Source organism: Dipodomys ordii, unplaced genomic scaffold (genome assembly GCF_000151885.1).
Source record: "Dipodomys ordii isolate 6190 unplaced genomic scaffold, Dord_2.0 Scaffold26, whole genome shotgun sequence".
In the NCBI taxonomy this organism is placed as follows: domain Eukaryota; kingdom Metazoa; phylum Chordata; class Mammalia; order Rodentia; family Heteromyidae; genus Dipodomys; species Dipodomys ordii.
Genome location: NW_012267242.1, coordinates 3,241,202 through 3,258,805, shown reverse-complemented (window position 1 = coordinate 3,258,805; position 17,604 = coordinate 3,241,202). Strand labels below are relative to the sequence as shown.

Sequence of the window (17,604 nt, the reverse complement as noted above, 5' to 3'; positions counted from 1 at the left end):
CTGCCATTTCCTCAGCAAATTAATGGCTTTATAATTTATCAGAAATGAAGATGCACGTGGAGAAAATCAATGTGGTCCCCCACAAGGTCAATTAAGGGTCCTTCCTAGAAGCTTCTCTAAGGATTTTTCTCTTAAAGGAGAGTTTGAGAAAAATGAGTGGAAAAAAAAAATAAAAAACAAAATGTGTCCATGCATAGGTACGTGTACACACACACACACACACACACACACACACACACACACACACACCATTAGCTACTGAACCAAAATTTCACACCTTGGAAAGAAAGATCAGATAAACACAGACATTTAGGAAAAACAAAGGTTTCCCAATGTTCTCCATCAAATACAGCATGACTAATCATCAGAATGGAAAGGAACCTGCAAAGGACTAGAGACACATAATCAAATTAATATTGATAAGCTCTTGACTGCTTGTAACAGAGCGTTTAACCAAATATTCTGCTGAGAATTTGCTCAATTAACATCTCCTTTCATATCCCTTGACACTGAAAAAAAAAAAAAAGATCACCTTGGTTTGCAAATAGAAAAGTATTACAGTCTGTGTGGGTTAAATTAAAATAAATACTGAAGAAAGAAATTTTGATTTTGGTCTCTGTAAGCCAAAGCAGCTTAACTGAACTTGTGTTTTTGTTTAAGGTTCTTAATGATTACAAAGACGATAATTTATGACTGACATACTTCTTGTGCCAAGGAAAGAGCTGAAAGGCCCTCCAGTAACCTCCATTAGACTGATAGAGAAAACTAAAGGAGCACGGCACACTTCAGGACCATCTGTCCAAATGGAAAAGTAAAATAATAGTTGCAAGCTGTCTCCTAGTGCCTCATGATAAGAGTTTTAGACAAGTGCAAACTTGAATAAATATCCTCAGATCTGGGTTCTAATCTTTCCTTTCAGAAGGCTACATGAAAACAACCTTGTATATATGGGTAATTGTAAATCTTCAAACCTATCAAGATTTGGTCCAATACAAAAGACAAATTGTTTTGTTCTGTGGCTCAGGCACAGAGCACCAACACTCACTTCCCTCGCCTTCCCCTACGCTTTTGGTTCATCAAAATTTTACTAACATGGTTTAGCTATTTTTATTTTTTTTTAATCCAGTAGGTTTTTTTAAAAAATCAGGATTCAGAGATTGTTTTATTTAATGAAAAAAAATAAACTACTGTGATTTGGATTTCTCAAGTTCATTTTTTGCTTCAAATTGTTTCCTGCTGGAAATACTTGGAATCGATCGGTTGACATGGAACACAGAATAAATCTTTATCTTTTGTTCATTGTGAGATCAAGCTAAAATTCCCATAACATAGATGTTTCTAATAAACTATTAAAAATAGCTAATGAAACATTTAAAAGCCAACAGCTAGATAATCTTTTTTTTTCTTCTCAAAATAAATCTGAACTGACCAATTGGTTAATTTCCCTTTTAAGTGCTTGTGCTGAAAAGCAACTGTTCTTCCAAGAAAGCACTAGCTGTTTCCTGGATACTTACACACGCACAATGACTCATGATGGAATAGATTCAGTAAACATACAGCTGTACTGAACACGAGCTAAGCTCCATTCAAGGCCAGGAAAGAAAATGAGCACAAATAAATATTAAGGAGGTAAAGGGGGTAGGGGTGGGGGCAGGGGCGAGGGGGATGGAACGCAAGCAAGATCTGTCCGGCAGTTCATGTGGCTTTGCCTCAATTCTCTTAGCATTGTGAAGACAGATGACATTCAATTCTATGTGTAATGCAAAATAGACAATAACTGCTGAAACTTGAGACAGCTGCCAGGTGTAAAAAAAAAAAAAAGAAAGAAAAGAAAGGGAGAAAAAGAAAGAAAAAAGAAAAGAAGAAGAAAGGAAGGAAGAAAAGATGACAAATCCATAAATTAATGAAAGACATCTGCTCAGGAATACAAAAAAAAGATCACGAGAAGCAAGAGAGTACAGCTGAATCTAATTCAGTGTCCAAACAACCTGAGAATCTAAGTGTTGTCTGTTTACCAAGCACAATATAACCTTACCTAAACACGGCAGCGGGAGGAGCAGCCAGGGCAGCAGAAAGGCAAATGGAAGAATAATAGGTTGTAAAGGCTGGAAGGAGGAAATTCCCCCCCCCCCAGTTGAACTCTGGGTTGTGGCTGATGTTTAATGCCTCAGTCTAAGCAAATAGGTTGAGGATCTCACATTTTTCTAAAGCACTTGGACATGCAAAGAATTTTAGTTTTCCCTTATTTCTCCTCTTTGCAGTTTCTAAGAGGCTTTCCCTAGAAAGAGAGACAAGATACTAATTCTGTCATTTGATTACAAGCCTCAGGAAGTTTGACATAATCAGAGGGATCTATAGTTTCTGGAGATTTCTTTTATTAAAAAAAATTGACTGTTTTTTTTTTTTATCTGGAGGTTGGGGCAGTGAAGAGCCCATAGTCTTTCAGACTCTATATTATTTCATGATAACTACAACTAATAGAATCACAAAGGTGACACAGGCTTCTTAAAAATGTAAAAGATAAACCTGTGGATTATTACACATTTTTGAAATTCCAGTTTAATCCATGTTTTCCAGTTGGACTTTAATTTCACAGCACTAAATAATATTCCTTTTACACTTCAAGTATGTCTAACATTTCTTTTAAAGGTCCTGTAAAGGAAAGCTTGCTGTCACACCGTCAGTGTCTTCACCTGCACATCTTAATGGCTTATAATACTACTCTTGTCCTTTAATTGGGTACATGCAAATGTTTGAGGCCTAACCAAGGCTATTTTTCTTGAGATGCAAAGAGGATGGATGACAAGGAACATCATGAAGAAAAGCAATTGGCTGGGTCTTTCTTTTGGTATTTGAATAAAACTTAATATTTGATTAAAGAGATTCATTTGCAAAGATACTGAGTACAGTTTTTATTTCTAAGACATGAGCTCTTTGGCCAGATGCATTGACATTCAGTTTAACACACACACACACACACACACACACACACACACACACACACGATTTCCTTCCTACTAAAGGGGATAATGAGATAGTGTGCTCTATTATTTAGAACATATATGTTTAATGTACTCAACTTAGAATGGATTTATTAGATAAGCTGATGGTCTTAGTAGTTCTTATCTTGGCTACTTTGTTCAAAAAACAGATGCTGCCCTTTGGAGTATGGAAAGAGCATGCCTAAAGAATTACATTATTTAGGATAGGGGACATAGCTGAATGGTAGTACTTGCCTAGCATATGCAAGAACCTGGGTTTACTCTTTAGCACCCCAGCGAAAAAAATGATTTATAACAATTTTGAAAATAATGAGATAAAAATAGAAACATTACAATGACATTTCATTCATTTCTACTTATTTCTATTGATCTTTTCTAGGAATAGTCATATAACACATTCAAATAAAACTCCATAAAGCTTGACTTGAGTTCCTGAAATGTCCTCAAACTTAAGAATTTGGTCTATAATTGAATAGACAAAATAATTTCATAAGATAGTAGAATTCTATATGTGATCAGATAATCCAAGGAAGACATATAGCCATACAGAGTTAGAGACAGGAGCAAAGTGGTCAATCTACCGAAGAAGATGGAGATTCTCAGTTGTTTCAGAACTGTGAAAAAAGACTTTTTTATCTTCTTCTTCTGAGAAATAAGATATGAATGGCTTTAAGATATGAATGGCTAAAAGTACAATGTCTTAAAAAAGAAAGAGCAAAAGCCAGAGATTAGAAGGGCAAAGAGCAGAAAAAGTAATCATTATTTGCAACAAATCATAGTAAAGAAACAGCTCCAGGTAAAGAGTGGACAATTCAGGCAATGTGGCTACTTCCTTTAATTACCATTCAACACAATCTTATGTTGGTGGGCACCAGGGGAGGTTGTTCTGTGCAGAAAAGGCAACTGTGTTTTCTTTACAGCATTTGCTATGTTAAGAAATTGATGGAACATCTTTCCATTCAAAGCCTCAAAATTCCTCAGGGGATTTAGGGAGAAGGAGTAAAACAATAAGTATAGCTGACATTTAAAGCAATCTAAAAGATTTTTTTAAAAGTCATAATTAGCTGGGTGCAGGGAGTGGCCCATGCCTGTAATCCTACTTTCTCAGAAGGCTGAAGTCTAAAGATGGCAATTTGAAGCCAGTTTGGGTGGGAAAGTACATGAGACTCTTAACTCCAATTACCATCAAAAAGCTGGAAGTGGAGCTATGGATCATGTGGTAGAGTGCTAGCCTTGAGCACAAAAGCTCGGAGATAATGCCCAAGTCCTGAGTGCAAGCTCCAGGACACACACACACACACACACACACACACACACACACACACACATACACACACACACTACAATTAGCCGGTTGCTTGTAGCTCACCCCTATAATCCTAGGTACTCAGGATGCTGACATATGAGGATCATGGTTCAAAGCCAGCCAAGGCACGAAAGTCTGTGCAACTATTATCTCCAACAAATTACCAAAAAGCAGGAAGTAGGGCTTGATTCAAATAAAACACTAGCCTTGAACACAAGAGCTCAGGGACTGTGTCCAGGCCCTGAGTTCAAGTCCTAATTATAGTAAGTTTAAATTAAAGAATATATTATGAACAAGAGTTTAGTGTGGACTTGTAGGACTTGACACTTGCCTTCAAATATTTATGAAAATGAGCACACATGTCCCTTTACTCTATGTGTAAGCAAGAGACAGTAACAGAAAGAGAGAGAGAGATATCTGCAATTATTACTATTTTCAAAATTAAGTTCAGAGATCTTTGAGGTACAAGAGTCTAGCCTAGACATTATAATCCAGGTACAAATTTAGAAAAGATGCTCTTCTTGCAAAGGGTGAAAATCAAACCATTTGAGCCATTGTATGTTACTTTGTTATGCTCATCACCAACAAGTACATTCTAATCACATTGACCAAAATGTATTGCCTGTTTGCCATGGACCAAAGGTAGGGTGTTTGCTACAGCACTGAAGCCAAGACTCAAATGTAAAACCTTAACATTTTTCTCTTCCCATTTACCTCAGTCTTCTCTTCACTATGGAACAAGCCTCCATGTTTAATGCCCAAGGGGGTCTCATGTTAATGGATCCAATTCTCCTTACCAATGACTTTTCTAACCATCTCAAGAGGATGACCCTAGGAAAACATTTCTACCATAGCTGGGACTTGGCACTTACACGGCAGTTTCTGGAGTGGGCTTCGATACTAAAATGTCAATCTCTAGTCATCAAGACGATTGCTCAAAATCCTCAATTTAGCAACAGCCAACTTAATTGCTAAATTTTATATCCATCTGGTAATTTATTATACAAGAAACATGCCTCCACCTGCCCCCAAATGCTATTATTCTACTACCCTAAAAGACTAACAGTCACAAGATTTTTAAAAAATTTACTGAAACGACCAATTTATAGAGAGGGGGTTAAAATCATGGGGCTAAAAATAGCTGGAGTGCAGGATAGGTCTACTAAAAAATATAACTGTCATCTCTACATAAAAGTCAGCTTCAGAATTGGAAGGAGTCATAGCAAGAGAGCCATTTTAAAGTCGAATACAGCTGAGTTTTATATTTAATTGTGCTCTCTTGCTTTCCAAAATAATTTGCTTTGTGTATGTTAGGACAAAAGATTTCTGTGTATGGCTGAGCAGAGGTTAATCATGCGTAGAAGCAGCTGCAGCAGACCCAAAGAACAGACCTTGGGTGAACGGGAGAGACTGATGCCGCCTGAATAAATCAGTACCTGCATGTTTCCTTTTCTTTTTTTTAAGTCTCACTTAAAGATTAAAGGCAAAATGGAGCTCCCCACCCAGGTCCTTCCTTCAGCCCCTTCCCCACAGCAGTTTCCTTCCAATCAAGGGCTCTTCATGAGATTTAATTAGGAGCCAGGGGTCTTGCAGACCGTGTAAAGTGAGAAAATTCTTCTTCAAGGAATCTAAAAACAGACTCTTCTGCCACTAGACTAAAACTTGCCACCTTTGTAAAATAACTGAGAAAAGGCAGTATTTTACAAGGAGAGATTTTTCCATTTCTGAATCTACTCTTTAAAAAAAAAGAAAAGAGGAAAGAGGATAAACCAATACAGGACACACTGCAAAAAGACACACAGTGCTGTGCAAACACCCCTATGGAAGACCACCCCTCTGAGACGAGCAAGTGATGAAAGTTGCAAAGAGGTGGATGGAAGTTTCCCTGCTATCAGAAAAAGGCCTCACTCAGAGCTGACAGAAACCTACCATGCGCACGCAATAGAGAAGCTCACCTCCTTAAGAAGAGACTTTTCCCCCTCCACTCCCACTCTATAGCATCATGTAGAAACCTAACCTCTGGGGAAACCTGGTCTGGTTTGGTTTGTTCCTTGGGGGGGGGGGGAAGAAAAGGATATTGCACTTCCCGAATAAGGTGAGATGTCAGACATGTCTTGCAGATCTCCACACTCGGACTTTATGAGGGACAAGGAGAGCCCCTCGGCCGTGCTGGGAGGGTGTGCTGGTGAACAGGGATGATGGCTCAGGTGATGGGATGACATCTTGGTCCTCAGACTCGTCGTATCCCTAGTTAAGTCTAAGGATTCAGGAGAGGCTCTGTCTTTGCCCGAGAAGGAACCGGAGGGAGCACCTAAGGGACTCTGAAATGGGTAGGCCATCAAGGGAAGGGGAAAGGGGTGGCGGAAGGTGGAGGTGGTAAAGCCTGCAGTGGCCGAGAGAGGCGACTGGTGCAGGGGCTGGTGGTGGCCGCCAGCGGCCGGGCCAGAGGCAGACTGGTCAGATGAGTTTTTCCGAACCACCAGGGGCAGCGCTTCTGTCTGGTCTGTGGAACTGGGCATCGGCACGTTGCCAAAAGCGTCCAGGGGGTTCGGGATGATGACGTCGCCGAAGCACTGCAGGCGCTGGTTGGCAGTGTGGAAATTGTGGTTCTCCCCGTTGACTGCGAATCTGGCCTGGGGCATCTGCAGTGGTGGGAAACCCTGAGGAAGCTGGCGGGAGGGTTTAGCCGAGAAGACTTTGACCACAGTGTCCACAACTTGCGACATGGCAGTGTTCAGTTCTTGTTTCAAGGTCTCGGCCAAATGTTTGCCTTCGGGTTGTAAGGAGTTTGGCCCGTGGTCTCTTTCTTTGTTGTTCCCTTCTCTCTTGGGCTTGTTTTCCACCAGCTCCTGCTCCCTGATCAGGGCTCGAGCCCGGTCAATGAACTGTCCTGGGTCTAGTTCACACATCTCGTTGTCTGACCTCCCTACAGAGTCCTGAGCCCGGGCTTCCAGGATCTCGGAGCGCATGCTGTCTTCAGACAGGTTACCATCTTCATCATTTTCAGAATCAGTGCTGTCATAGATTTGGTAGAACTTTTCCTGCAGCTGGCGCAGCTGTTTCTGCATGTCCTCCAGCTGCTGCTTCAGCTGTCGGCGTTCCTCTCGCTTCTGTTCTTTTCGGGCTGAAACCAGCTGCTGGAAACTCTGTTGCTGCTGCTGGGGCAGCTTCTGCTTGCGTTTGTTTTCCCGGTAACTTTCTCGGGGACTCACAGACTGCGGGGCCATCTCTCTTTCATTTTCATTGCCCCTTAATGCCACACTCGGGGAATGGCTCATCCCCCGAATGATATTCTCAACCCGGGCGCGTTTTGCTCTCAGGTGCTCATCACATAAGCGATCCATATCAAACTGGCTCATAGTAGGCCTGCCAAAAGGAGAAAGACACTCTGGGGGGCTGTCTCTTGAAGAGTTGCTGCATATATCCTCTTGATGTACTTCGGAGCCTGTACTAGAGAGACCGCTGGCTTGGAAACTGGGCTCGGTGCCACCATTTTTGTTCATGTTATTTTTCAACAGCTGGGAAATGATGGTTGCCCCTGGAAAAGGCATCATAGCATCTTCATACGAGTTCGCCCTCTTCAGCAGTTTGCGGAGTACATTTGACTTTTCCCCATCTGCGTGCTGTACTACTGAATACTCAACGTCCTGCTCAGAACCTTGGGGATTCATGGCACTAAAAAACGTTGCTCTTGCCTTAGCAAAAAATGCAGATGCCGTCCCTACCGTCCTTTTCACTCCAATGTCAACTCTTCTCCTCTTGGTTTGCCGGCTTAAGAGGGCTGTGCTGTCATGGTCAGGCATCACTGGACGGTTATTGTGCCATCTTCAAAAGCTCGTCAGCTGGGCACAGCTCAAGAATCCCGGGACCCTGGCCAACAGAACAAAAGGACTGATGAATCATTTTCTTTAAATTTCTCCAAATTTCCTGACCTCAATCCTGAATCAAATGCAAAATGCATAGGCTCTGGGATTTATGGCACATTACAATTATTGCAATTTATTATGCACTCTGCTTGAAATGAAACATTTTTAAATATTTCTGCTCCACTGGTTTAAGATGGATTAAGATTAAAAAAAAAAAAGCAAAAACTGCTTAAGCACCAGTAATATGATTCTCTTTCACAAATGCCTAAAATGATACTGTTTATCTTCAGAAGAAACAGTAGATTATAAGAACACAGCCTATGACAACCAATTGATTAAATTCTGGGCATTGAGTCATATGATAAAAGAAGATAAAAGTGGTCCGTCCTTAAGAAAGAAGGATACATTTTTGAGGCTGTGTGAAATTTGGGTGGCATTAAAGTTTCTGGGGCTTTACTGTTACCAAAGGAAAAAGACCCTACAATACATGCACATATTTGCCACACACCCTTTGTTATTGAATTTTAAAATATTTCTGTCATATGTGAAATGGCACAAACACTCTAACCAGTCTCTTTCAAACATAAATGGTCAATTTAGCATTGAAATAAATGCACAAATGCTAGTTTTTCATGTCTGCTTAGTTAGCAGAGTTAGCCTTTTTTTCTTAGATCATATGTGCAATTTGTGTCTGTTGCTTTATTTTAATGTAACTATGAGAATAGTTGTAATTTTTCATGATGTCCTTTTTGTTACTTTTAATCATGAGAAGTTGGAATCACTGCAAAGGAAGGATGTTGATACATTTTAGAAATCAAAATGTAGAACAATAAATTATTGGACTAAGTGAGGATATATACATGTTCAGTTCTGGTTTTCATCTATTAGTATATGCTAAAATTAAACTTGAAATAGCTAAAGAAACTATTTGACACATACCATTTGTAAATGTTATTTCCTATGCCAAGTAAAAGGAAAGGAAAAGAAAAGCCTTAAACAGAGAAAGCAACCAAAGGAAGATACATAAAGAAAGAAAACAGCATCAAATATGTGAGAAAGGGAAATACCTTCTTTGTATATGAGTGTCTCTATTGTTTCTTGGACACATGATATAAAGAGAGAATAACCTTGCTTATATTTTATCAAAGGAAATTGACACATTGTGGGACTTATTAGGTAGCAATGCTAACCTCAAATTTTGAATACATGTAAGATGTCACATCTTTTTGTTTACAATGAACGTTTTGTGAAAAAAGAGGAAAATATTTTTTTCTCATGCCAGGCTTATCTGATATTGAACTTCACGTTTGCTTAACAGAGCACATCTTCACAATAACAGGGTCTATTGCCAAAGGCAGCGTGCAGAGTGTTTGGAACAGCTCCCATCTCTTTCGGTTCACCTGTAAAAACATCTACGTGCTCCCTAGGACTGCATCTGTGGCTAGTTTTAAAGAATGACTATCCATGCAAATAGGCATAATTTCAGCATGAAATAACCTGTAAAAATCAAGAAAATGCTCAGTGCTTACATGGCAACAATATGTTTTTTTTTAATCATGTCCAAGATTTCCTTATGCAGTATTCATACTCTCAATGTCTATATGAAGATTATATATATATATATATATATATACATATATGTATATATATATATATATGTATAAAGGAGCCAGTTTTAGGGCATCATGAAAGAAAGATGATATTTCTTTCTATGTAGTTTTGTATGCTTGAAGATGAAGTACATTTTGTACACTTCAAAATAAAATTTCCAGAAGTTGAGATGGAAACAGAGGTTTGACTGATTTTACTCATTGGATTCAAAGATCAAAATTCAGAATGACTGCATCTCCTTGTACACTAATAATAAAACTGGCTCCAGGAATACACAAAAAATGTAGTGGCAGATACTTCCCTTGCACATGAAATCTGATAAATCAGGAGTCGTTGTCAGGTGTGAGAGAGAACAGGAGAAGGGTTGAATTATTTTCAACATTTGCATTTGGGAGAGGGTATCACAAAGGAGATTCTTTGGGCCTATTCTGTGCTTTGTGTGTGTATGTGTACATCCTTTTCTATTTAATATCATCTGCAGAGTTCATAGATTTTCAATGAACACACTGAATAAACTTCCTGCAGTATCTTTTCTCTCCTTGTTCACCTTAACATTGAACTTTCCTTCTGCCCCTCTTGCTATGTATGGGAAGAACATCTCTGTAGCGGAGATTCAGAAGAATGATGGACACAAGGTCATACCCAGGCAGCCTTCCTCTCCCAACTGAGTCAGCTGGACTTCCTCTCATCTAGTCTAGGTATCAACAGCTGTATCCCTGACTCATGCCCTGGCCAAGAGAAGGGTGTTCTTCCTAGGGTAGAAAGTAGAAAGACATATTTCTTTCACCTTCAGTGGATAGTAGGTGTTAATTGAACATGCTCACTATGTCTGTTCAGAACAAGCTATCCTGTAACTCCCTTGAAACTCACCCAACTAAACCTTTTTTTGTTGTTGCAATTCTCTATTGGTTAATATTTTAATGATTTATTTCTGTCTTGGGCAAAGAGAGAATGAATACTTTTAGTTCTTATGTGAAAGAATAAAAAAACTAAAGACTACTTTAGTTCTTTTTAGCTGAGATGTGACAGATAGGACAAAACAAAGGGGAAAATTATGCGATCTAACAAGAAGAGGCATAAATTATTATCTCTTTAGATAGCTTAGATCTAAACTGAGAAATAAAGATAGGTGACCATTTTAAGCAAGGTTAAATAATAACTTGTTGACATAATATTTTATGACCATCATGTTTTATGAACAAGATATATATGAATATGTTTACCATGTGTGAAAATACATTATCAAATAATCATAATGTAAGTTAAATCACTTGGAAATGTTTTTCAATTGCTTTTGTACTTTCCCAATTCATGATCTAAAGAAAATATTAAGGAGTGTTTTGTCAAACATACTCTCCTGTCCACTAAGATTTTCAAAAACTCCTGCATTTCTCAGCACATGTACTAAATCATAATCTTTCAACTATAATTGCAGTTGAGTCTCACAGCATTTTCATTTTAACATTAATCTGGGTTTAACTAGTCAATGTGAAGCCTTTCGATCAGCAGTTGTCATTATCAATTATCACCAAGAATACAGAAAAACACTAATGTAGCAATGAATCCAAATTTATTGATTAAATACACATGTACTATGTTTTTCATTAGTCAATATGAAAATCTATACAGAATTTTTAAAATATTGAATATTTTATTGTACCAATTGGCATCTAATCTATAAAAATGCTTTGATAATTTCTGTACAATAGCAGATTCCACCAAGAAAAAGATACCAGAAGAACAAACCTCAAGTTATGATCAAGTGAGATTTATAAGGATGCTCATGGATTAATATTACTAGAAAAGAATATTCAGTAAAGAATTTCAAAGGAACACTGCAATATGAACTAGAAAGTGGTTCATCGCTCCACTTTAATAAAGAAGGGAGGGAGATACAACTTTTACTGCATCTATCTGGAGTCCAGATTCTGGACAAAGAAGTGTTTCATTATGGTAATTATCCAGATAGTTCAGAAAAATCTTTTATGAGAGAGAGAGTGTAAGTTTGGCACAGTTTCCTGCTTAGATTATTATCAGTCTTTGTCGATAAAATGATTTGAAGAAACTGCTTGAACTTTTTTACTTCTTTCAGAAAGTGATCTTTGAATGGGCCTACGCAATGTGAGTTAACCTACTTATGATATTTCGGGTGGGATATCATAAACAAAGAATACTATAATTCAGTCTGACAATCAGTAGTTCAGTGGAGAAAATTAGATAGTTTGATTTAGCTATCGCCCTCCTCCCCAAAAATCTCTAAGCTGTTCCCTGCCGCATGTTTAAGTGTTCATGCCTTTTAATTAGCAATTTTTCCTTCAAAGATATTTCTGCTTACAACAGCTTAAGGAAGCTTTTGATATTTATTTTGAAGAAAACTATTTGGCACAAGGTAGTACTTCAATTAACTAAGACTGTATTGGCAGAATCTTAAATTTCCTATCAAAATCGAGTTCTCAAATCACAGCCATTTCATTTACAATTCCTCCATGCCTGCAAAAAAAAAAAAAATCAGTGCATTTCTCACCTGCAGAAAGAACACAGAAAATTCTCTGTGGCATGCCAAAAATATTGATTTCTACTTATTTAAAAAGTAATATGTTACTTAACTAAGTAAATAAAAGTGTGAGAATACTCTTATGAAAATAGGCTTACACCTGTTTTTGCAGAAAATTGAAATATTCTAAGTGCCATTTGAAGCTTTAGAATGTACTAGGTAATAAGGACTGAGACATTCCTTATAGATGTCTCTCCCAATTTATACACACACTTAAAACCTGTAGTGATAATCATGTATATTATCCATTTTCATATTATAACATAACATTTTCTTAATAACTAAATACAGAGATTCTTCAGATAGCAAGTTTGAGACAATGGCAGAAATGATATAGCAAATTGATGACAAAGGCCTTTTTGAGTTTTGAATAAAGAAGGGGAAGTCTGGCAACTTAGAGAAAAGCCTGGCGTGGGTTGTAAGGTGTACATGCGGCTTCTGAAGGACCCATGCTAGGAAATGAGAAAAGTGAACAAAGATGCATTTTATGTATGCATGACTTTCCCCCCACAAGGTGGTGATTAAACTAAATAGAATTCTGCATAATGGACACATAAAATATCAATATAAGTGCCAAGCACAGATAACCTCCATTAAAAATAAAGTAAATGAACAAAGCCATGGTGACAATTTAATAACCAAAGAACTTTAAAAGCATACAAGAAAAATGTGGGGGAGGGGCCTTTGATGCTTAAATTTAAAGAATAAATGACATGTACAATTTCATTTTCAAGACACCAATGATAAACACTAAACCAATTAAAACAACCAACCCAAACTATTTGTTTTCTAGCCTATTCATAGGCAACTTGGCTTAAAGAAGTAGCCTATTTAAAGAAAAAATGTTCTGAAGGTCAACTCCTAAGAATTCTAAACATAGTGCTTATACTAAATTCCCAATATCTTCCCTCACATATCACACCAGAGTCCTTAACTTCATCATTTTACTACCATATGAGCATGTCCACACACAGGTTAACTTGAATACTCTTTTTTTTCCCCTCCATTCTGAAAATATTCTTAAGTTCTTGAAAGAAACTTTAGGGAATGGATTGCCCAACTTGCACCAAACAGAAAAGCACAGTTTCCTGGGGTGTCCTTAGATTTTTCTATCTCCATCAAAGTCCTATCTAGGACATCTGGCACTTGGCTGGTACAATGACTTTATGAGAGTATTTAGCAATGCGACTTGAAAGAGTTTATGCACATACCTATTCTTTCTAGGCAGAGAGAAAGCATGCTAAAAGATAAGCTTTAACACCAGTAACACTTTCAAACTGACTTTGGTATGTTGACAGTTACACAACTGTGGATGGCTGTCCAAGATACACACACACACACACACACACACACACACACACACACACACACACAGTCTTCTCTCCTTGCCTCTCCCCACTCCTCTATCGCCCTGCCCATCTCTGGGAGACAGGCATAAACTGGGAACTGGAGGGAAGCAAAGGGAAAGTCAATCTGCCTCCACCTGCTGCTGAAGTAGATTTGGCCGAAGGGCAGACAGAAGCTTGAGACATGGCCTTAGCAGGCGCTGGCCTCCATCCTTAAAAAGAGTAAACAAATACATACCAACCTTCCCCTACCTCCTCCCAAAGAACTCACATGGCAGGGCTCCACAGAACAGCAGCCCAATTTCCATTAGCCCAGACAATCCTATTAACCAGGACAACCATAAATTCATAAACCTCTACAACCCTCAAGCGAGCCTTGTGGTCTGGAACTATACAGACACACAGAGACACAGAGGAAATTTGCACCTGTCTTTCTTGACACAACACACCTGTCAGGCCCTGCCCATGCACTCTGCTCATAGACTTCTGCCTACCTTGTTTAAGAAAGGAAATGATTTTCTTTCTTGTTATAAGACATGGCATGGGATCAAGGGAAGAAAGGAAGGAGAAGGGGGGGAGGGGGTGTAGGAGACTTTTCCAGCCTTGACTTTTGAGGAGGCCACCCTGTGCTTGCTCTGTTTTTATAAGCTTAAGGAGACAACACAGACCTTCTTGGAAAAGTCAAAACAAGCAGGTGAGTTCCCAGCCTTCCCCCCCCCCCCCCCCGCGGGCAGGTAGGGCTCTGGGGTTGCCAAGAACAGCAACTTCACACTCCAACCAGACTCCTTGGGCTATTTAAGACAATCACCAACCCCGCCTCCTGTTTCTACTCTCAGTCTGCCTGGGCAGCTCAACATCCTAAGAAGTCGAGAAGGGTCCACAGACCCTTTAGGGTGCGGAAAGCGACTCCTCCTTTGCCGGCCCCACCCCCATCAGGTCCAGCAGGAGAACTGACTGGCTGGCACACCAGAAGAACCCACAACTTGCTAAACGGGACTTTGGGTGATGTCCATCGTCCCCTCCCCCCCTTCCACCTTGACTGTTCAAGCAGGAGAGAATTCTCCCCCTCCCCCCCTTTCCACTTTCCTCAGTCCTCTTCACAACAACAACTACTCTCACCTCTCCTCTTTTCTCCTTATGAGTCCCCAGTCCTTCGAACTGAGGTAACACAGTCGGTGCTAAGCCGGCAAGACCCGAGCGAAGCTGCCCCAACACCACAGAACGCCAGCGATGGCCCTGAGAGTCTCCAACTCACACATCCACTGTAGGAGCGCACTTCTATTCCACCCGGATCTCGAGTCCTCTATCCAGCTCGGCGGCGGCTGGTCAGGTCCCCAATCCCTCCACTTCAGGCCCCCTGGGGCACTGGGTGCCACCTTACCCCTAACCCGCTCCACCCAGCCCGGAGAGGGGTGGCGCGCTCAGGACCCATCACTCCACATTTCAGCTTCGACAGTGTGTGGTCCAGAAAAGTAAGAAGAGCGCCTCTCCCCCCCCCCACCACACACACACACACCCACACACACACACACACACACACACACACACACACCCTTTTTAAGTGGCCCCTCCTCCCCCACTCCCGGTCCCTCTGCTGGGGTTAAAAAAGGAGAAGTGAAAGGTATGCAAATGACAAGCAAATTGGAAGAGCCGGGAAGAAAGGGAGCTATAATAAACAAGACAAAGGGAGAGGACCTGGGGACGAGCCCCGGGAGTGGAGTTTTAACCCCAGAGAGGAGATGGATGGAGCTTAGCGGAAAGCGGAGGGGGGGCCGGGGGGGGCGCAGACGAACACACACACACACACACACACACACACACACACACACACACACAAAGCGACCCGGTCCCCCTCGTTGTCCCTCTCTCCTCTCCTGAGAAGAGAAAGAAGGGAGGGAAGCCAAACCGTCCTCGCACCCCCAGAGACGTTACACAAAAGGTGACAAGATCGGCGACAAGTCCAGCCACACCAGCGTGTCCCCCGCAACCCCCATCTCCAGGGCCAACACCACCCCCAGCCAAGCGGCAGGAAAGAGAAAGAAAGCCAAGCCAAGCGGACCACTTACTCTCTCCGGCCCTGGGAAGAGCGCAGCGCCGAGTCCCACCGAGGGCGCCTCCGGCTTAGAAAACTGTTTGGAGGCTGTTTTACCCGGGTTCATTTAAATGCCACCCCTCCTCCTTTTCTTTCTTTCTTTTTTTTAAACTCCTGGGAGAGAAGTGGAGGCGGGGGGGGTGCAGATTGTTTACCCGGGGTGTGAGGGACTGGGAAGCTCTTTTCTCTTCCTTCTCATTCTAGAAGAACAAGCTAGTGCAAGTGACTCTGGCAAAGGGGAGGGGACTCGCGAGGGGGAGAAGGTACTTACGCGGTGCAGAGAGCCGTGGGACCGAGCCTCTCTCTCTCTCTCTCCCCACTCTCTCTCTCTCTCTCTCTCTCTGCACTCTCTCTCTCTCCACTCTCTCGCCTCTCTCTCTCGCTCTCTCTCTTTTTGGCCGGCAGAGAGAGGAACACACGCGCGCGCACACACGGTGGTATCTTGCGGGTGATGAATATGATAATTGGACCAGGCGCGGTGAGTCTGTGCGAGCGCAAGGGAGCGCGGCGAGTGGGCAGAGGGAGGGAGGGAATGGGGGGGGGAAGAGAGAGAGAGAGAGAGAGGCGGGGACGGGAGAGGAGAGAAGGGGCGAGGGGACGAAAGGAGAGGAGAAAAAGCCAAGGAGCGGAGCGCAGAGCGGGGCGAGGGGCGGAGAGGCTGCGGAGCGGAGCCGGGCGAGGCGGGCAGGGCGCGGGCAGGGCGCGGGCAGGCGGACCCGGCCAGAGCTCTTTTGCGCCGCTCTGCTCTCCGCGGTGGCAATGGTGAATGATTTCCGAGCGCTCTCTCAGCTGAGGGCTCCGCTCCACAACAAGATTTACTTTAAGACACAGCTGAAGGAAACAGGAAGACAGCACGTCACAGTCTGACTGACGTACCCGGCCCCAGCACCCAATCGCGAGGCGCCTTCGGATTCAAGGGGGGATAGCCAGGCAAGAGAACTTGGGAGGGAGAAAAAAAAAAACCATATATATAGAAAAGGGGTGGAGGGGTGAGGGGCTGGGAGGACAGAAAAGGAGAGAGCCCCCTCCTCCTGCGCTTCCCCCACCCCGCTCCATCCCTGGCCTCCATCCCTGGTCCCCCACCCCCAACCCCCCACCCCCCGCCCAGCCATAGCTTCGGGGCGCCGGGATCTCCGCTCCCGAGCCGCAGCGAGCCATCTGCGGGCACTCTGCGGAGCAGCGCCCGGCGCAACTTGATCTTCCAGGACGCTGGTCTTTCTGTTTTTTTTTTTTTTTTTCATTTCCCTGATACAGCTGATCAAGTTCACCGAGCCGCTAAGCGAGGGAGCGCTCCCTGGACTTGGGTAGAGAAAGGCATGGAAAAGTATATTTGAGGAAAAAGTGTATTGGGTGTGTGTGTGGGGGGGGGGTTTAGGGGGTGGCATAAAGGGAGGGAGGGAGTGGGGGGAGAGATGCGCAAATCATTCTACTTTTTAAACGATCTCCGAGGCAGTATACATATATGTATGTCACTCTTTTAAAGAGTAGGTGAAGGATAAAATACAGGTTGGTTTAGAATTAAAATCATAGGTGAAAGATGTTTCACCCTCGGTCCAATGAATCTGATGTTAAAACAACCCCCACTAAGTCCCAATTACCTGTGAAAATGATTAGTAAGAATGATATTCACCTTCGATCACCTCTAACAATATTATATGGGTTAGCTAGATATATATATAGATAGATCAATGTATGTATAGATACATATGTATATATGTACACACATACATGTCACAAACATCTCCCGATTTCCTCTCCCTCACTCAGAATGACCAAAGGGAGCTAAAAACAGTCCAACATAGGATTTACACCATTTTAATGTCAGGG

General features: G+C 41.7%; 1 protein-coding gene across 1 annotated transcript in view; it reads right to left on the bottom strand.

Moving 5' to 3' along the window:
* Prox1 (prospero homeobox 1) overlaps positions 1-16,126 on the bottom strand; it is a 51,502-nt gene extending 35,376 nt beyond the window's left edge. The window contains exons 1-2 of the mRNA XM_013015385.1: positions 16,049-16,126; positions 6,387-8,178 (exon numbers count right to left, since the gene is read on the bottom strand). Of these exons, the coding sequence (XP_012870839.1) occupies positions 6,387-8,111 (1,725 nt within the window). The 5' untranslated portion in view covers positions 8,112-8,178; positions 16,049-16,126. The remainder of the gene's footprint in view (positions 1-6,386; positions 8,179-16,048) is intronic.
* Between the last annotated feature and the right edge of the window lie 1,478 nt (positions 16,127-17,604).